The sequence below is a fragment of the Acomys minous genome, assembly GCF_964271855.1.
Source record: "Acomys minous genome assembly, chromosome: 5".
NCBI classification, from domain to species: domain Eukaryota; kingdom Metazoa; phylum Chordata; class Mammalia; order Rodentia; family Muridae; genus Acomys; species Acomys minous.
This window is the reverse complement of record NC_140494.1, coordinates 78,537,898-78,559,071: the sequence shown is the minus strand read 5'-3', so window position 1 is coordinate 78,559,071 and position 21,174 is coordinate 78,537,898. Positions and strand designations below refer to the sequence as shown.

General features: G+C 43.9%; 1 protein-coding gene across 4 annotated transcripts in view; it reads left to right on the top strand.

The window, feature by feature from the left end:
- Nucleotides 1-21,174, top strand: part of DEUP1 (deuterosome assembly protein 1) — a 62,159-nt gene that overhangs the window by 32,326 nt on the left and 8,659 nt on the right. For 2 of the 4 annotated variants that reach the window (XM_084781539.1, XM_084781540.1), the window contains exons 8-12: nucleotides 606-751; nucleotides 3,691-3,799; nucleotides 7,112-7,309; nucleotides 9,289-9,375; nucleotides 17,463-17,710. In XM_084781539.1, the coding sequence (XP_084637665.1) occupies nucleotides 606-751; nucleotides 3,691-3,799; nucleotides 7,112-7,309; nucleotides 9,289-9,375; nucleotides 17,463-17,710 (788 nt within the window). Of the gene's footprint in view, nucleotides 1-605; nucleotides 752-3,690; nucleotides 3,800-7,111; nucleotides 7,310-9,288; nucleotides 9,376-10,216; nucleotides 10,351-17,462; nucleotides 17,711-21,174 lie in introns of those variants that run through there. The other 2 variants (XM_084781541.1, XM_084781542.1) reach the window with 2 other exon arrangements.

Here is a 21,174-nt window from a genome sequence, read left to right as displayed (position 1 = left end):
TTTTGACCAGTAACAAGTTTCTGAATTAATCACTACTCATTGCAAAAAATGAAGCTTTCCTGACCAGGTTGAGAGCACTACAGTATTTAGAAAGCAGTTTAACAACATGTCTGCCTATCAAAGTAGCAGTAGATGCCTCTTCCTTAGATCTTAAGATCCCCCATCACCCGTGAACTAATGACTACCAGGTTTACAATCCCAAGTATGAATTCCTTCCTGTAGAGCAAGCCTCAAATCCAATCAGAGTGTGACTGGTTACCTCCATAGCGCCTATGCCACTATTGCCCTAGCGGCACATGCTGCGGGCCATGTGGGCAGCGTGCAGAGTCTACCACTGGGTGATAGCATGGATGATTTTTCTCCCACGACAGCACGTGTAGCACATCCTGGCACTGTGAAAGCTGTCCTGCAGGGAGGAAACTATCGGTTTGATCTCCCTGTATCTTGCAGTCAGAGTATATGTTTCAGCAGTGGTATCTTGTGGGCCACCAAGAGCGATGACCAGGTCCCAAGTTGTTTGAAGGGCTAGATGTTGTTTTTCTGACGTATTGTACAGCATAATTCTAAAGTGACCATCAAAAAAAAAGTGACCATTGTGACTGCAGGCCATGGAAGCAGGACTGTCAGAGGTGAAGAACGAGTTACAGTCACGTGATGATCTCCTGAGGATTATAGAAATGGAGCGACTGCACTTGCATAGGGAACTGCTGAAAATGGGAGAATGCCAAACTGCTCAAGACAACAGGAAAAGGTACAGTTCTCACAAGGGACGACTGGAGAGAAGCTTCTCAAAGCAGGGTGTGTGTGTGTGTGTGTGTGTGTGTGTATTCAAGGGCTTCATGGGTGGACTGGAATAAAGTTTAATTAGCATGCATTCTTTAGGATTGCCATAGAAACAATAGGGTAGAGCTGGTGTCTGACTATAGATTTGCAGAGAAATGGGGTTTGTTCTTTATTGTAATTGCTTCTACCTTGATTGCCTATAAGCCTGATGCTAACCTTTTCACTTGCTGTGGTGTAGTGACTGTGCTTCTGCACTCATGACCTGTAGCTCCATATAGAGAGTCATTGCTTGTCCTGGAGGGATGGCTCGGTGGTTGAGAGAGTTCACTCCTCTTCCAAAGGACCCTAGGTCAGTTCCCAGCACCCATGTCAGGTGGCTCACCACCGCTTATAACTGCAGTTCCCGAGGACCTCATGCCTCTGTCCTCTTTGAGTAGCTGCATTCATGTGCACAGATGCACATACATACACACAATTTAAAATAAAATCTGTTTTATTAAGTTACTGATAACACAGATTTTTTTCCCTCCTTAAGAGCAGGCATTTATTCCATAGTGCAAATCCATGAAAAAGTCTCAGTGTTTCGAGTTTTGAAGAGATGGTGTAATTTCTATAACAGTTCACTGGTGTGGAACGTTCTTCTGAGAAATCAGAAAGCTCATGAAACAAATGATAGGATTTTAAAATATATGAATAGCTAAATGATCGAGGGTATTTTACTGAAAGATAATTGGTATTGCTTTGCAGGCAGTAATAATTCCTCCAGACTTGTAGGACACGGTAACGTGGAGAGACAGCTCAGTGCTTAGGAGCAACGACAGAGCTTCCAGAGGTCCTGGGTTCAATTCCCAATAGTCACACAGCAGCTCTTACCATGGTAGTTCTAGGTCCAAGCCTCTGCTGGCACTGCACACATTCACATGGTGCTGAGACATGCAGGCAGGCAGAATGCCCATACACACGGAGTAAAAAATAAACCTTGGGGGTTGGAGAGATGGCTCAGTGGTTAAGAGCGCTGTCTGCTCTTCCAAAGGACCTGGTTTCAATTCCCAGCACCCCACATGGCAGCTCACAACTGTCTGTGATTCCAGTTCTGAGAGATCTGACACCCTTGTCCCCCTACCAAAGCACATTTAAAAAGTTAAATAAATTTTAAAAAATTAAAAATTAAAAAAAAAAAAAACCTTGGGGAAAAGAGGCCAAAGTCAAGCCAGACATGGTGGTGCAGGTCTTTAATCTCAACACTAGGGAGGCAGAGGCAGGCCGACCTCTGTAAGTTCTAGCCCAGCCTGGTCTACATTGTGAGTTCTAGTCTAGCCAGTGCCACAAAACAACAAAAATATCAATGTTCAGTGTAGACATAGCCAGCTTTCTTTCAACATACGGTTATGGCATCTTTGGTCAATACAAACTCCTCCCTCTCCTCTGTCAAACTGCATGAACATTTTGGTCTTCAAACTATGTCTTTCTCCTTTGGAGGGACTCCCTCAGATGTCGCATTCTGAGCCCTGAGATGCCGGGCATTGAGCATCATGGCTTTCCATGGAGGGTGAGCCTCTGGAGCCTTCATCTTTCCTACTGCAGCTTTCACAACTGTTTAGTGTGGCTTCCCTGGCTGCTGCCCATCTGGTCCCTTGGGATTCTTTGACTTGGACTCTGCCTCTTCTTTATGGCTTTACTAAAGCAAAGCAGCCAGGGGCAGCAATGCAGTGGTCAGCGATGCATTCCCAGAGCCTTTCCCTATGATATTAAATTGTCTTAGCTTTTCCACTCCCTCCTTGAGAGCATGAGCACCATGAAATGACATGGTTTGCATCATTAAGAAATAACTCCATGCCCTAAAGAAAAACGATACCTTTGTTGCTTGAACATGATCGTGTTTTCTTCTCATCTGTCCACAGAGGAATTGCCCACTCACTCACTCACTGAACTGTGCACGTTCACCACAAAACATCGGTGGTCAGTTCAGTGCAGAGCTGTCCTGGGAATGCTCGCGGGGCATCTAGAAACAAGACCATTCTTTGCTCCCTTCCCAAACCAGACTTAGTAAGAAATTTTAAGACTACTTTGGAAATTGATGCTTTAGAAGAAGCACGGAAAATACAAGCCATTGCTCACTGAGCAACACAAGGACACTGGGAAATAACATGTAGTATATGCTTTGGTGATATAGGAAAAAATAATATGTGGCATGTGCTCTGATTATGTGGGAAATATAATACATAACGTGTACTCTGATGATTTGGGAAAATATGTAGTGTATACTCTGATCATATAGGAAACATAATACATAGTGTGCACTCTAATTGTACAAAAAATATGTAATATGTACACTGATCATATGAGAAACATGTTCACTTGTGTGCACAGGGGAGAGAGTGACATTCACAGAAAGGCTGAGCACACAACTGTGGTGATTACACACACACACTCTGTTGTCCTAAGTAAACGTGATTGTGGGAGTGGAGGGGTTATAACTGCGGTGGTCAAAAAGCTCAGTCAGGCTTAGAAGCCCCCCTCCTCAAGCCCCATAACCTCAGGGCAACCACTGTGAATCTGTACCTTTTGAGAGATCTTTTCTTTCCAGTCTTTCTCCGCCATTGCTGAGATTTGGAGCTGTGGTATTTAACGCCCTCAGAATGTCTCTGGAAAGTCTCATACTCACAGGTGACTCCTACTGACTCACAGAAGACTACAGTGGTGACCTCGCCTAACTTCTGGTAGCTGCTGCCCCTGCCCTCCTTCCTCCTGGCGCTCTACTCTGTGTTGTAAAGATTGGTTCCGGCTTACCATATGGGGACGTGTCCCTCAACAGCTGTGCCTCCTATCTCTACAGCTTCCAATGATCTAGAGTAACAATGTAATTACCAACTCACCAAGCAAAGCTGCTTTATTTTTAACTCGTAGACTTGAATCTTCATTTGCCCCTTCTACTATCAAAGAACCAGAAAGGAAAAGGAAAGAATTGTTTTCAGGGGTCTCGGACCAAGCAAATCACGAGAAAGAATTAAACAAGGTATGGATTATGCTGAGACCCATTCTCCTAGTTCAAAAAGAATCTGCAGAAAACTGGCTTTCAAATCTTCCTGCTCCCTTGTTTTTTCCTGCTGTATTTTCTCCAAAAGTGTTAATCTACCAAGCAGATAATTCTGAAATTCTGTGTGAATACAAATCTTCAGTTATTCTGCCAGGAGGAGACTGTGGGTGCAATGTGGAGGCTCGCCCAACCCTCGTGAGAGCCCAGACTGGTGCTCAGCCCATGGGTGACCTTGGGGGATTGCTACAAGCCTGAGGCCTCTCTAGGCTACATATCAAGATCCTGTCTCTACCTTTCCTCCCCTTAAACCCTTAAAAGACAGATCCTGACAGAGCTATCTGTCTGAGAACTAACGCAGGCCCAACAAAGAACATATATTATAGAGTAATTGTCATTTCCTTCCTGGTTGGAGCACTGATACCACATAATCCCATTGAACTGACTTTACTAATTTTAAAAATATAATTTTCAGCTGTGTGGTGATGGCATATGCCTTTAATCCCAATAATTGGGGGAGGCAGAGGTAGATAGATCTCTGAGTTCCAGAACAACCAAGGCTACACATACACACACACACATATACACACACACACATACTCCAAGAGACTGTGTCATGGTAAAAGGAGTGATTAGAGCCATGCATGGCTACAGCATTCTGGACATCAGAGGCTTCTGACAGAGTCAGAAATACAGAGTAAAGCCAAGAATCCTCTAGGTGAGACTCTGAGGTGGAGGGAAAGGCCACGGCATGGACCTCCCAGGCTCCTAGAGGCCCAGACTGCTGAGCTGTGCAGGGCAGTAGCAGATGGCTAGGGTAACTAGCTAGCTGCAGCTTCCAGAAGTATCTGCAAAGAGCATTTCCATTCCATTATAATAACAGTGTTAAGGGCCATGCACTATGAATCATGCGAGTGGTTTGTCTTTTGTGGGTACAGAGCTGTTTTCAGTCACCTATTTTGTGATAAAATTCACATTAAAAAGCCATGTCATTGGAAGCACAGATAAATCAATCTCATTTAGAAACATGCTGTGTGGAAGAGCATGTTGTTTTAATATATAACCACTGTAAACTAATAAAAAAACCTTAACCCTCTTTCAGAATAGCATATTCTTTGTTCTAATTTTCATTTTTAAGAGGACATAAAAAGTAAAATATGGACTGTAAAACTGCAAAACAATATGGCTGGTTCACCAAATAAACTATAAGGAGGAAAAGTTAGGGGCAGGGATCAAAGAGATTCTTAGGGAGAGAGGAGGCTGGCATAGCAGATAGAGGGCCTTGCAGCTAAGCCTGATGACCTAGGTTCCATCCCCAAGACTAATGGTGGGATAAGAGGACTACCACCTGTGAGTTCTCTGAACCTCCACATATGTCCCAAGGCATACACACGCGCGCGCACACACACACACACACATATACTTTAAAGAGAGCCATAATATATTCTGGGGTTAGGTCCCATCTCTCAGACTCCTGCTTTTGGGGAGCTGGGCAATAGACCCCTGGTTCCTGTTTTATAAGGTAAGGTTAGGACCATGTGATTTCTGATCTCAGCCACTCAGGCAGGCAGATGTGGAGAGGATGGCACCCAGCCTGGGATGTAGCAGATGGGCCTCTGGCCACGGGTACCCTCTGCATTAGCTCTCTTTCCTTAGATGTCAGTCCTGAGCCCTGGGGGTCCCAGGATGTGCAGCCCACTATGGATGGGGGCACACGTTCTAGAAAGTGACTGCCTTTCTTGAGGACTGTAATTAGAATGAGAGATTGTGGGATTGGGTGAAAAGACCAGGCACACACAAAGAGACTGGACTGGGAAAAGAGAGCTGGGTGGCCATGAGGTGATCCTCATTCAGTTTCACAAACTTGAAAAGCATCTGAGATTGGAGGCAATTTCACATTTGAATTCTGCCACAAAATATTTGGTGATATGAAAGAACTGATCATTAAGATATTATAATGGTATTCTGGGAAGAAAGAGGGAAAGACATGGAAAAAAAAGTAGAGAGACCCTTATTCCTTCAGAGACGTACACTGAACTTTTAAAGAGGACATATGAAAGTCACTTCCCACCTTTTAAGTTTCTAATATATTCGTATAAGTCTCTGTGGGTTTTCTTGACGCCATCCCTAAACTTATTTCCTAGAACACAGTTGATCAGAACACTCCAAAATCCCTCTGTGCACAGGGCTCTCTGGTCCCCACCCTTGGATGCACTCTTTGTCTGGGAACCCAGTCTTCTCCTGGCTTTCTGGCTCCCATGTACCCTTCAGTATTTTGTTTGATAACCTCTCCTCTGGGAAGACCATCCTGACACAAGCCCCACCCCCAAGCCCAGCTGGGTTAGGCTCCCTCCAGGACAGCTCTCAAATGTCAATTACTATGCTGAACTCTAAATATCTGTTTATTTTTCTCCCCCTGCCTTGTATGCGTGTGTTCCGAGAGAGGGGCAATTGTATGATTTAGCTCTGACTCTCAAGAGTGTGAAGCAGTGAGTGGGGTCTTTGAAACAATACTGGAGAGAGTTACCAAGGTGGGAGTAACAGGAGCATCTGACAGGGAGAGTTTGGCTGATGCCCAGCTGGCTTTTGAAAGCTGGGCATGGTAAGGAGTCCAGGTCCAACAGGTCCTGTTATGGGAAGACAAATGACGATGACAAGAGTCTTCAGGGTGTCACAAGAGACCAGTAAGGCATTCTTACCAACACATTAAGCTTAGTGTGTTAACGCATGGTTCTGAGATGCAGTATGCAGTCACGCCTGACACAGCAGGATTTGTACTTGTTTCAGTGTATGAAAACCTTAATTAAAGCCAAGAACTGTGAGTCCTAGTCTCAGATCTGGCACTTGCTCTTTGTATGATTTGAACAGCTTGCTTACCCTCCTTAGGTCCCCTTTTTTTTTCTCCATAAGAATGTCCTTATGGCTAGACTAGGTGGTGTTCACCTATAATCCTAGAACATCAGAGGCCAAGGCCTAAGGGTCCAAAGATAAAGGCCAGTCTGAGCTGTGTAGGCAGACCCTGCCTCAAAAACAAAACAAAGTACACAGCAACAATTTCTGTCAAATCTGTAGGAGAACTGAGTCAGCGGTGACACTTGGGATGTGACAAGAAGGTAGTGGACTTTTGGGGGGGGGAAGGAAACTGACTTAGGGCGCCACTTGTCGGTTGGCAATGCTCAGAAGCGGGGTGGGTGCCAAGGGCTGCAGGCATCCTCAGGGCAGGAGGACTAAGGGAGCCACTCACTTCTGTGAGCGAGAGGGGCTGTTCATGTCTCTGCGTCACTCTCACTGCAGATGAGGAGCCAGCTGTACCAGGAGGAAGAGCAGCGATGCTCCGAGCAGGAGCGGATGAGGATTGAGATCTCCGACCTCACCCAGGAACTTCACCAGAAGGAGATCACTATAGCAACTATCATGAAGAAAGCTGCCCTTCTGGAAAGACAGCTAAAGATAGAATTAGAAATAAAAGAGAAGATGTTAGCAAAGCAACAGGTACGCATGCGGGGAAAGCAAGCTCTGAGGCTCACTCATGCTTATCGTAGCCCCTCCCCCTGCAGCCTCCCCTCCCCCCCTCCCCCCACCTCCCCCCCTCCCCCCACCTCCCCCACTCCCCCTGGATTGTTGAAAGCCTTTGCCGCTGGGGTCCATGTTTGAGACTTGGCATCAGAGATGCTTCCTAGTGCCCTACAAAACCCTGTGCCACGGACAAAGTGTCATCAGAGAAACACTAGGGGCCTACCAGACAGCACACACATGAGTGGTCAGTCTCCTGCTGACATCATCCTGCAGCTGACTTCCCACATCACATGTTCCCTGCTTCCTTCCTCAGTTGTTTGCAATAGGATGTTTCCACTAACGCTTTCTTCTAAGGAAGTAATTTCAGCTTTCCTGAGGCCCCTGACCATTTAATAGATCGCTGTTAGTGCTTTAAACATGGAGGCTACAACATAAAAATCGGTACCTATTTACTAAACCCCCACTCAGTACACAGCAGAGATTGGGAGGTTCTCCGGAGGTTCTAGGCTAAAACCCTGCACACACTGCAAGGGATGCTCATGCCTGCCTTCCCTCCCTGTTTGTTCTCTGACTCCTTACTCTCTTACTAATAATTGCAGCCTGCTTTTGACAGCACCAGCTTTATGGCCCTTTCACTCTAAATCTAGGTAATTTTTGGAACACAAAACACGAATCACGACAATTTCTGTAAGAGCAGTTAAACTGCGTCTCTACAAAACCAGTAAAGATTGGGTCTTCGTGCAGTCATAAGCCTTGTGCTGACTGACTGTACCACACACAGGACACCAGCACAGGGCACTGCGTGCCAGTGTGCTAGGCGTGGTCAAGAGTGGCCACTGCGCAGGAGCAAGGCTCATTTTCATCCCGCTCTGTTTCCTAGATTTTATCGATGAGCATATATGTTATATCTCCTTAAAACAAGAGTTGTATATAGAAATAAGCCTTAGACAAAAGGGCAGGCCAGGTATGGAGGCATGTAGCTGCCATTTCAACATTAGGTAGACGATACCAGGGGAAAAAAGAAAGAAAAAGCTACAAAATGTAGTAATAGGCACACAAGGAAACACAGCCAAAACACTAGATGGAACGAATGACGCGCAGAAAGCCATATACTGCTTACTGTAAAAGTTAATTGGGCACTGAAGAAGTGTAATGAGCCAGAGTCTCTACAAGAAGGTTTTTTAAAATCGTGATTATAAATTTCTACACATAAGAAATGGGATTTCGGACCTGGTAGGGGAAAAGTAAATCACTATTAAATTTAGCACTGCTCAAAGAGGAAGAGAGGCTGAGAGAGGAAAGGAGGGAGCCTGAATGGGGGGACAGGTGTTTCCGTCACTGCCACAGAAGTATTTGCTCCGGGAACAGAGTTAAGAAGGTGATGAGGTTCCGTTGTTTGTTTGGTTTTTTGTTTGTTTGTTTGTTTTTGTTTTTAAGAAAATATTTATTCATTGTATTTTTCCAATGAAAAGTAAAAATTCTATACATGTATAATTTACAACAGGATGTTTTGATTATTGTATACATTATAGAAAAGACAAATAAATCTAGTTAACATAAGCATTGACCCATATTGTAGCTATTATTTTTTATAATTTATTTATTTATTCATTCATATTACATCTCAATTGTTATCCCATCCCTTGTATCCTCCCATTCCTCCCTCCCTCCCACTTTCCCCTTACTCCCCTCCCCTATGGCTGTGACTGAGGGGGACCTCCTCCCCCTGTATATGCTCATAGAGTATCAAGTCTCTTCTTGGTAGCCTGCTATTCTTCCTCTGAGTGCCACCAGGTCTCCCCATCCAGGGGACATGGTCAAATATGGGACACCAGAGTTCATGTGAAAGTCAGTCCCCACTCTCCACTCATCTGTGGAGAATGTCCTGTCCATTGGCTAGATGTGAGTAGGGGTTCCATTGTTTTACATGTGCCTTTTATCTGCTCATCTTTCAGGTCTCAGATATGAGATACAAAGCTGTCAGAACAGAAAACACACACCTGAAAGGAATGATGGGCGATTTAGATCCTGCACGGTACTTGGTAATATGCTGAATTCATTCCCCAAACTGAACTGGAGGTGGCTTGGCTGGTCAGGGCTGACCGGCAGTGTGGGCACTGCGGATGCGCACCAGGCACCTGGCGCGCCACATGCCTACCGAAAGTGGCTTGCCCAGGCTGGGAAGCTTGCTGTGGGCTCAGTTCCAATCACTTCCCAGACATGCAAGCATGCAGTTTCCTGGCTTTTCATCCTGTAGTTGCTTAAAACCCTATATCTTAGACAGCCCGACTAGTGCCAACCTTATGCTCAGTGAAGCCCTTCCTGCAAACCCAAATCAGAATGATTTGTTCTGCCCTTGCTTAATTCCTATTTGGCTCTGTCTTATGGCTTGTCCCTTTCCACGTGATGACAAACAGGAAGTTGGCATGGCCAACAGCTCAGGACATCCAGTTAGAGCAAGTGTTCATTCAGTGTTTGTTGACTGAATACATGAAGTAGCCCCTCGCTGGAAAACAACTTAAATGGCTCCAAGCCTCTTACTTCTGTTGGCTGACGTAGCAGTTGATGGTTGGCTTTTGTAGAAGAAATTTTGTTCGTCAAAATACTGAAATATTAGCATTATCTGTTATATTTTCCTTTATTCATTCAGAAAAAATTATATATATATATATATATATATATATATATATATTATATATATATATCAAGGAGGAGAAAGGGCAAGATAGGAAAATTTGGGCATCATGGCTGTTTAAGTTGGCCTGTTCCTTTAGCCACAATAACGTAAGCAAGTGTGTCGAGGCCTTCGCCTGGCCCCTTGCGAAGCCATTGTTCTATTTCTGTCATGTTGTGCACCTGTTCTCACAAGAGTCCGTATTCCAGCATCAAGACATTAGAAGCATCTGGAAGCACTCTCCCTTCTTCCTTGAGCATGGCTGTGGACCCTGTGATTGGAGCAAAGACGGATAAAAAGGGAAGCTTGCTGGTCTCCCTATCTGCTACATTAAAAACCTGTCCGTCATCTCTGCATTTTCATTCCCTAACACGGGACACACTAAAGTTAAAGCGGCTCCCAGCTCCATGGAGATGTGTGTTTGCATCATATTACGTATCACACACACACACACACACACACACACACACACACACACATCAATCCGAATATTTGTCTGTATATACCACAGGTAACCGTAACCCTGCTGAGGGGCTTTACTCTGCTCCCTTAGGCTTTGTTCGTGTCTGTTACCTGGTTTTTAAAGAGGTAAGCCACACAAACATAGCAAAGCAGCCCCTGATCACCCACAATGCTTTCCCAGACCCACATGGGCTACAGAGGCATTGTGCTAACAAGCCAGTAGCTCTGTTGCTTTTTCCCGACCTTGCACAGATAAGGTGGGGGAGACAGTCACCCACAAAATAGCTATTTAACTCAACTGTTGCCCAAAACTGACCTCCATCTGTGTGCGTGGACAGCAGTGCAAGTCAGCAAGTCCTAGGAAGGTTACCCTCACCTAAACTGTACGGAACTGCCTAAGACTTAGCCCCTAATGTGCAGCCAGGGGACCTCAGAGCACATTCCGTGCCTTAGCCTCTCCACCCCGCCTTTCTTCCACATCTTGTTCCATGTGCCAGACAGTATACTGCAACTACTTGGCTTGTATAAATCACTATGTATATTTGCACACCTATATAAGCACACACACACACACACACACACACACACACACACACACACACGTTTATTTGGGGATTTTAAGATTAAAAACAAAAACAAAACAGGGGCAGGGGGGGTGCACAGCGGGGCAGAGGGATGACTCAGCATTTAAGAACATCTGCTGCTCTTGGATAGAACCTGCTTCGGTTTCCCATACCCAAGTGGCAGCTCACAAATACTGCCACGTCCAGTTCCAGAAGATCTGACGCCATCTTCCGATACCGGCAGGCTCCTGCCACACACAAGGTGCAGGGTGCACATACATACACACAGATACATGTAATTATTTTTTAACTAGGCTCACACACTTCTGTGTGTCACACTTCTGTGTGTCTTATTTTTGTTTGCTTTTAAGTGCCTTTCCACACCAACTGGCTCACGCATACTTTGCCCTTTTTAATAGTTTTCTAATCTTCCATAGTGTAGATATAGCCAAACTAAGACTGTTTTTTTCATAATTATTCTAGCCTTAGTGTCTTCAACTCTATTTTCATCAGAATAAATAGATCATTAAAAAAAATCCTAACATGTAGATCTTGGAACAGCTTCCAGGAGGAGGAACCTCTGGTCACAGGATATGTGTGTTTTAACGTCACTACTCATCGTAGCCTATTTCTTTTTCTTTTATCACTGTGCCTTTTCATTGCCAGCACTATTTTTACGCTCTGTTTCAATAGCACTTTGATTATCAGTTCCCTGACAATGGGCCAGAATTGTTTCCTTCCCTAGTTGGCAGTTTGTAGCAATATGAACTAGATACACTTTATGCATATTTCTCCCATGTTAGTTTTCTTTTCCTTGTCAATTTACAGGAACATTTCCAGTCTGTTTTCTGTAACTTTGTATTTTTGCCACATAGGGATTTTTAAACTCTGTCCCGTCAAAAGTCACCCTCTCTTGATGGCCGGCTTTGGAGCTGCCTCCTTTTGGTTTTCCGCATGCACATACTCACTTTTGTGGGTTTTTTCAGTGGTTTTATATTTTTCCATCCCATTGTTCGATCTATTTAAATGAAATCTGTAACAGCTCAGTTAAAATTTTCATGTAGACTAAGCTCAGTGTAGCAGGTTTCTCCTTGTAATTTCCTGTGGGCCCTATCTGAAATGGAATTCATTCTTGTGTTAATCTTGAAAACTTACTGCTTCTCTTATAATGAGATAAAGCATGATTCTCCATTTCTTTATAACACATTCCCAATAATACAAATTTCTTTGACTAGTTCATGTTTCTTTCCTTTAAAATTATTTTCCAAGTTATTCACCATTCTTATCACTGTCCTAAATGGAATATTTTGTTTTTACCACATCAAGCATCTAATTGCTACTGTCGAAGAAGGTCCAACTTCCTTTATTCTGTCTACAAGGGCCTTGCTAGTGTAGCTTAGCTCTCTGCCCGTCCTTTCCCACCACTCACGTTGGGTCTCGTTAGGGCCACACTGCCTTTGCTAAGCCCTCCAAGAAAATCTTAAGTCATGACAGTATTTGCTGGCAAATTTTCTAATTTCTGACTATAAATGTCTCACTTTTTGAGTTTTGCAGGATGTAGGTTTTTTATTCATGATCCTGTGTCGTTCTTTCTGCTGTATCATGAAATTCAGCTGCTAGTGTTTGTCAGGGCCTTTTCCACAGCGATGATGCTGCGTGTTCCTTTTTTGATGTGTTTGAGACTACGGTTGACATATTTCCTGGTTTTGATCCAACTTTGGGTTCCTGGGCTAAATCTTGGTCCTGAATTAGCTTGATATCAGTGTGTTCGCTTAGAGCAGCAGGATGCATTAATTCACAGAGGACTCCAAGAGGAAGCCAGAAGTGCCAAACAGATATCCCTCTGACTTCTGTGTGAGGCAGCCCTCTTTCCTCTGTCTCCACTGGTCTGTGGCAGTCTTTGGTGTTCATGGACGGGAAAGTGCCACACGCCAACCCTCTGTGTCAGTCTCTGTAGTCCCACGTCTGACTCGTGAACCAGATTTTCCCCTTTAATGGGGCGTTCAATTCAGGTCCTTTGTGAAGTCTCAGTTTTAAAATAAGGTTATATTTTGAGAAACCAGAGGCTAGGACTTCAACAGGCTTTTGGAGAAAGCCACAATTCAACCCATAATAGTCACACTGTGTCAGTTTAGACCATTGCTGGGTTTGGTGTGATGACACTTTATTTAACTGAGCTTTGTCTACAGTTCTTCGCACTTGTTTTAACCTAATGCTGTGTTAAACACACACTGGAGGCTCCTGGCTGGGGGATGTCTAGAAGCAGCTAGATAATGCTGGCCTTGCTTTACTGAAAGTTGGAACAAACTTAACTTAGAGCACCTTACCTTTTCTTCCTGGTTTGATCAAATCTCTATTTCTTCCTGAGGTCATTTGGATAATCGGTATCATTTTAAGAAATGTACTCACTTCAGTTGGTTTCCTGTTACTGAAGTTAGTAAGCGCCTACAGCTTTATTCATCTCTCACACTTCAATTTCTTTTGTTAGGTTTTCTTGTTAGCTCTCCAAGGCTGGCCTCGAACCCCTGCATCAGCCTCCTGTGTGTCAGGGCTACAGATATGAACTGTTACGCCCAGTCCTGGTTTTAGCTCCCTTTCTTAGTCTTGCTCTTGGATAGTTGAACATTCTCTTCTGCTTGTTTTAATTACGCCTGACACATTTGTTTTACTAACATGTAAAGTAACATCCTTGAGGGTTCTATTGCTTCATTTACTTTTTAAATCTTGAACTTTCATTTTTATTCCCTGTGTGTGATTGTTTTACATCTATCTGCATCTATGTACCATATGTGTGCGGTGCCAACAGAGGCCAGAATAAAACATCAGGTCCCCTGGCACTGGAGTTACAGACAATTGTGAGCCACACTAGGTGCTGGGAATTGAACCTGAGTCCTCTAGAAGACCAGCCAGGGCTCCTAACTACTGAACCCTCTCTCCAGCCCTCTATTTAATTTATTATTAGAGTTTGTCGGTTTCTTATTCCTGGTTTGTTTTACTTTGTTACACTGTTCAAATTTTATGAAATGAAGAAAACTCTACTCCTGTGTGTTAGAATTCTATAAGTACAAAAATATCCCATAATCAGATAAGTATTTCAGCAAAATTAGAATAGATAAATATAAATTTTAATTATTAGAACTGAACACTTTACCCTAGGTAAAAAGAAACAAAGTATTATCATTATTTTCAGCATCCTAACATTTGTGATATTTGGGTAATATTAAAATAGTAGTTGGCCTTTCTTTCTTTCTTTCTTTCTTTCTTTCTTTCTTTCTTTCTTTCTTTCTTTCCGTTGTTGTTGTTGTTGTTGTTGTTGTTGTTGTTGTTTTGGCCAGAACATATGCCTGGGTACCACATGGCCTGCAGAGGCCAGGAAGGTATCTGATTCCCTGGAACTGGAATTAAGGATTAAGAAGAGTTATGAGTTGCCGTGTGCATGCTGGGAACAAAACTTGGGTCCTCGGCAAGAGTAGCAAGTGCTCTTAGCCGCTGAGCTCTTGCTCCAGCCCCAGTATTTCCTTTCTAGACAAAGGAGTGACTGACCTTGAGATTGGTCTTATCCAGATAAGTTCAGATTTGAGACTGCTTCTGGTGGCCTAATGCTGACGTTCCTTGCTTTCTTCCGTGGAGAAGAAGCAAGTTGACCAAAGACGCCCTTGCAGTGGCGAGAAAGCCACTTTGCCTTGCAGGCAGCTCCCTCTAGCAGTGCAGAAAGACTGGCTGGTCAGCCACAGTGGGGCTGAGCTTCTCCAGGTCTCAGTGAGATGCTTAGATGCCCTCCTGAGAGTCTTCACCCAGAAACCACACCTTCCTCTGCATTTCCTAAACCTGAATACTGTTCTATCCAAGAAGACAGTAAGGAGACATGGCCTTTGTCACAAAACAAGTAAACATTTTAATAGCTTATATGTACATACTCGATAAGTATTTATAAACTTATTGTCAAAAAGACAGCAAGTAGACATGACGTTTGACACAATGCTTATATGCACATATTGTAGGATTGATATTAAAATGGCAGTATGAATGGTAGTCCATAGGCAGCTATTCAAAAATGTAAGAAAGTTTGGAATGACTTTGAACATTATTCTGTGTGAATGCTTCAGAGACTTCAAAAAGAAATGTCAAAGCTCCAACTGTTTAGGTTTCTAGGCCTTGAATTCCAAATGTCTGGGGCTTCAGAAGCAATATGTTACATTTTGTGAGTCAAGCATTTTGTGCTAAGGTATTTCCTTTCTGGTCCCAGAGAACTGCTGGCCGTTCCGCCACAGTGCAGCTTGGGATATTCAATTCACTGGGCAGAGGACAACAATAGAGAGCTGCCACACACAGCTTCCCACAACTTGTTGTGTGAGGACAGGATCTATTTTACAAAACTTTATGAGAACAGTGTAAACACACACACACACACACACACACACACACACACACACACACCTGCCCTGGAAATTTCCTATCATTAAAACAGCCTGTTCATTTTATAATTTAAATATATTTTATTTTATATTCTGGCGGTGGGGCATTAATATACCAAGTAGCAAAACTCTATTATAAAATGACACTGTTCCAAATGCGCAGGGTTGGCGCTGTCTCAACTGCAAGATCAATGCAGTAAAATGGTGCAGCTCTCAATCCCAGTCCATAATAAATTCAGCATGTAATTTGTTACATCACCCAGTTCTGGAGCATGACTGTTTTAATCAATATGCAATTTGAATAATTGGAATAATTTATTATTTTTACTGTCTTCTCTCTTTTATAGCAAAATTAACTCAAAATAAGCTAAAGAATTAAATGTGAAATAATGAAATCATAAAACAAATAGAAGAAAGTGAAAGTAAATATTTAATAGCTCCTTTTAAAAAAGTAAATTAGGCTGTAAGGCAAAGAGCAAAAGAAAGATGTTTTACTAGATTACAACAAGGAATCCTTTCCTAGATAAAATATGTCACACACCACAATTAAAACATTTTTTAAGTCAGGCATGGTGGCACATGCCTTTAATCCTAGCACTTAGGAGGCAGAGGCAGGCAGATTGCTGTGAGTGTGAGGCCAGCCTGGTCTACAAAGCGAGCTACATAGAAACCCTGTCTCAAAAAAAACCAAAAAACAAACAAACAAACAAACAAAAACAAAAAACAACAACCAAAAAACAAACTTTAAAAAATATTTTTTAAAAAATAATCACATACAAGGGGGCTGGAGAAATGGCTCAGTGGTTAAGGGCACTGCCTGCTCTTCCAAAGGTCCTGAGTTCAATTCCCAGCAACAACATGGTGGCTCACAACCATCTATAATGTTATCTGATGCCCTCTTCTACAGATAAAGCACACATATACAATAAATAAATCTTTAAAAAAATCACACACACAAAAAAATAACTTTCAACCGACTAGATAAACACTGAATTTCTGTCTCTAGTATCAAAACATGTTACTAAGCAGAAACTCCTAAGTAGGAAAATGGCCATAGAATACAAGAAGCGACTGACAACATAGAGTGAAAAGTGCCAAAAAAGAGCATGAAAACAGGCAGGCGATGTTAGCTAACTCCTTTAATCCCAGCTCTGGGAGGCAGAGGCAGGTGGATCTCTGTGAGTTCGAGGCCAGCCTGGTCTACAAAGCAAGTCTAGAACAGCAACGCTACACAGAGAAACCCTGTCTTGAAAAAACAAAAAAAAACAGAAAAGAACATGAAAACATATTCAACTTCAGTGACAAAGGCTGCTGTTTATTTACCATTAGCAAATCTAACAAAACTAATACTAAATTGTGAGTGTAATGAAATAAGACCTTTAATCTGTTTTTGGTGGGAATTTATTAGATTTTTTTAAAGGATTTATTTTTATTTCTCTGTGTGTGTGTGTGTGATGTGTGATGTGTTCAATGCCCTTGGAGGCAGAAAAGGGTGTGAGATTCCCTGGAGTTGGAGTTATATCTGCTTATGAGATGCCCTGTTTGGGTGCTGGGAACTGAACTCTGATCCTTTGGAAGAACAGCAAGTGCTCAGAACCTCTGCCACCTCTCCATCCCCAAATGTATGGGAGTAGTGTGTGTGGGGAGGGGTTAACACCTCCTACTGAGGTCCTCAAATGCCTGCATTCTCATGTTCTACAGGAATGCCATTGTAAGTCTGTGTGTGAGGAAGTCACAGCTCTATTGCTAATTTGTAAACAGACTATTTTCAAGAATAGGAGTGAGTAACTAAATTTCACACCTCTTCATGTAGCCATTAAAAGTCTTTTAAGACATATTTTAACTAATTTACTAATGTCAATAATTTAATTCATACCTGAAATGTGCAGAGGAACAGAGAGTTCACCAAAACCACAGCGCTCAAACGAAAAGGCCCTGCCGAGGTGAGTCCAGACGTGTGGGAGATGCACATCTTGTACAAGGTCCATTCAGTGGGGGTCTGTTTTACTCCCTAGGACGTGGATGTCGCTAACAAGGATCATTCTCGGCACACATCCATTAACAAACTTGAATACGAGAACGAAAGGCTCCGAAGTGATCTGGCAAAGCTCCATGTCAATGGGAAAGCAGCGTGGCCCCATCAGGGCGGCTATGATGAGGCAGGAACATGTGCCTACCAGAGCCAGCTGAAAACGGAGACCTGTGGAGACAGGTATGCTGGCTTGGCCGGAAAGAACAGAGAGTTCGCTATCCCCTGCGGAAGGTGTGTAAGTCATGTAAAATGATGGCGTCTTTGGCTGTCTATAGTTTACCTGGTAGTGATAACTCGGGAGTCTGGGCACACTCTTAAGATGTACGTGCTGGCAAAGAGACATCCAGACATGACAGTGAGCTGGGCGGAGAGTCCCCAGGGATTTCCATTTGTCGTTCAAGAAGACATGCTGTACCAATAAACAAGCAATCATACTTTTTTTTAAACACTTACTCCATTAGGTATGATGTTAAAGCCAAACAGAAACCGTGAGGTGTCACTTCTGTCTGTCCTCCCATGGTACAGATGCTGGTGTTGTCACTTGCTGGGTGACCAAGAGCTGGCCCCGTAAGCAAGGGCCCTACTGACAGTCAGTGAGTAGAGTTCATGGAAGGTCAGTCACCACTGTCCACTCTCTCTAGTCCTGTGGTGTCTAACATGTTTTAGTTCGAGTGCTGAGTCACTCTATCACCAATGACACATGCTGATTAACTCAACTTTAACAAAAGATTTCTGGAGGCAGAGCACTGTTTTCCCGAACTCCCTGCACGCTCAGCCACGCAGAACTTTCCAGGTCCATGAAGACATTAGTTTACATTGTGGCTTCCTGAGAAGGGCTACGGCAAGCTGCCTGCACCAAATCTCTCTGGCATGAGCCTTTCATGGTAGTTAAGAAGGTCCAGACGATGCTGCAATTCACCCTGCTCTCAGAAGCTGTAGAGATGCATGAACACCCAGCAGTGTTTCCATGGTTTCTTCACTGTAGGGTGTTAGTGGGGATTGTAGGAGGGAATTCATGTAATATATGCCGGTGCATGAATGTTGACCACTATCACTAATACTATTAGTAATAAATTGAATTTATAATATTAACACTTTAATGATAATTTATGGTGGCTAAAATGTGTGTGACTGTGACCAGGCTTAATAGCTGAGCCTGAGGTTTGTAGGTGATGCCAGGCTCATCTTGGTAGCTAGCCAAAATCTATGGAACAAACCAGAAGGGGAGCGGTCTGCTCAACCTTCTCAAGGCTCTAGAGCTGGGCTCGCCCTTGACTACCTCAGTCTTATAGCCACTAGAAGGATGGAATCTTCTTAGTTGTGGACTTGTTTTGTTTTTATGTATGTGTGTGTTGTCTTGTATGTCTGTATGTGCCCCGTGTGCATGCCTGGTGTCCACAGAGGCCAGCAGACTGTGTTGGATCCCCTGAAACTGGAGTTCCAGATGGCTGTGAAGCACTCTTTGGGTGCTGGGAACCGAACCCTAGTTTTCTGCAAGAGCATTGAGTGTTTCTAAGAATTGGAGCCGTGTCTCCAATCCCAAAGATGGAGTCGAACAATTCTACTGCTACTTGAAACTAAGTCTCTCCAAAGTGTTGAATTAACCCCTCTCTAGACAGTGGAAAAGGGGATGAAGGTCAGGGTGCTGTGGTACTGTAGCGAGGATGCCATAAGGATATTCTGGTAGAGGTGCCATGGTACGGATACTGTGGTGGGGTGCTATGGTGGGATGCAATGGTTGGGATACTGTGGTGGGGTGCTATGGTGGGATGCAATGGTCGGGATACTGTGGTGGGGTGCTATGGTGGGATGCAATGGTCAGGATACTGTGGTGGGGTGCTATGGTGGGATGCAATGGTCGGGATACTGTGGTGGGGTGCTATGGTGGGATACAATGGTTGTGATACTGTGGTGGGGTGCTATGGTGGGATGCAATGGTTGGGATACTGTGGTGGGGTGCTATGGTGGGATGCAATGGTCGGGATACTGTGGTGGGGTGCTATGGTGGGATGCAATGGTCGGGATACTGTGGTGGGGTGCTATGGTGGGATACAATGGTCGGGATACTGTGGTGGGGTGGTATGGTGGGATGCAATGGTTAGGATAATGTGGTGGGGGTGTCATGGTGGGTATACTATGGTGCGGTGCCATGGTGGGGATACTGTGGTGGTGGTATCATAGCTGGGAGTGCCATCCATGGTAGACTGTCATAGTGGAGGTGCCACGGTGGAGATGCTGCAGTGTTGGTGGTATCTTAGCTGGGAGTGACATGGTGGGAGTGTCATAGTGGGGGTGCCATGGCGAGAGTGCGTTTGTCATAGTGGGCTACCATAGTGGGGGCTCCATGGTGGGAGTAATGTGGTGCAGGTGTCATAGTGGGGTTACTGTGGTGGGAGGGCAATAGTGAGAGTGTCATAATGGAGGTGCTGGGGGTGCCTAGAAGCTTCAGTGTAAGCACTGTGGGAAAACAAAGAGGTCTCTGACCACAGCCAAAAGCCAGCCAGTCCTGTGATGGCTGACCACATGTAGAAGCCTGTTTCAGAGGTCGTTTTCTAATCTAGCAAGGCCCTCACAAGGCTTTCCTACTACTCCACAGTGCAAAGGCCAGCCCTAAAGACTTGAGGGGGGGCAGCTACAGGATGATGTCAGTGAGTCATTGCGGGCCTGGGCTGCCACCTCCTAGCCTCACTCACTGGAGCTACTCTGGTGGCCACACATGAGGTGCCACACCATTACTCTGCAGTTTGTTATTTTAAAAATATTGTCCTTGGCCCTTAATCTGCCTTTGTCAGGCAGTACAGCATATATTAAAAGTGCCCAACAAAAACAAGACAGTGGGGGACAGGGGCAGGAAGAAGGAAAGAGCTCGGCGGGAGGTTATCTTAATAAGCAGCCTAGGCAGCTGCAAAACTGTGCCCTGCCAGTTACTTTTGCTGAAAGTTTCATTAAATTTGTTTTAATGCCTCGCCTGATTTCCATGTTCTTCAGTGACCTGGTTTTGAAAAGAAACAGCATTTCAAATGTCCTGAATAAATTATTGCCATGTAAAACTCACTATGGGGAAGAGGAGTGGAGATTTGGGGACAGTTTGAGCTTAGCAGTGGAGCAGTGGAAAGCAGGGAGCTCCCCGCTGGTGCTAGCAATGGAAGAGGAAGTCTTTCCCTCACAGCCCAGCTCAGGGATTCAAGTGACAAAAGCTATGTACACATATGTGCGTGTGCATGCATATGTATGAATATGTGTGTATAAATATGTGTGGTATATGTGCATGGTGTATAAATGTGTATGTATGTATATGTGCATATGAATGTCTGGTATGTGTATTGTGTAGTATATGTGTATCTATGTGCTTGTGTGTATGTGTGCATCTGTGCATGTGTGTGTGTGTGTGTGTGTGTGTGTGTGTGTGTGTGTGTGTGTGTACATGAGGGTCTGTGCATCTAGAGAATATCCATATATTTATTAGGCATAAATTAACTAGAAAACACTCGTTATCTTTACACACCAATGGGTTAAACTATTTGGAGAAGGAAAAATAAAACTGCATCACAAAATCTCAAGGCCACAGTGTAAGGAATTCTTCCTTGGAACTGAGAAAGATTCAAGCAGTCTGTGATCTAAACAATCTGTTCTTCATTCCTAACTTCTGTTGTCTCTCACCCCTACTTGGAGTGATATCTTAATGTTCACTCACT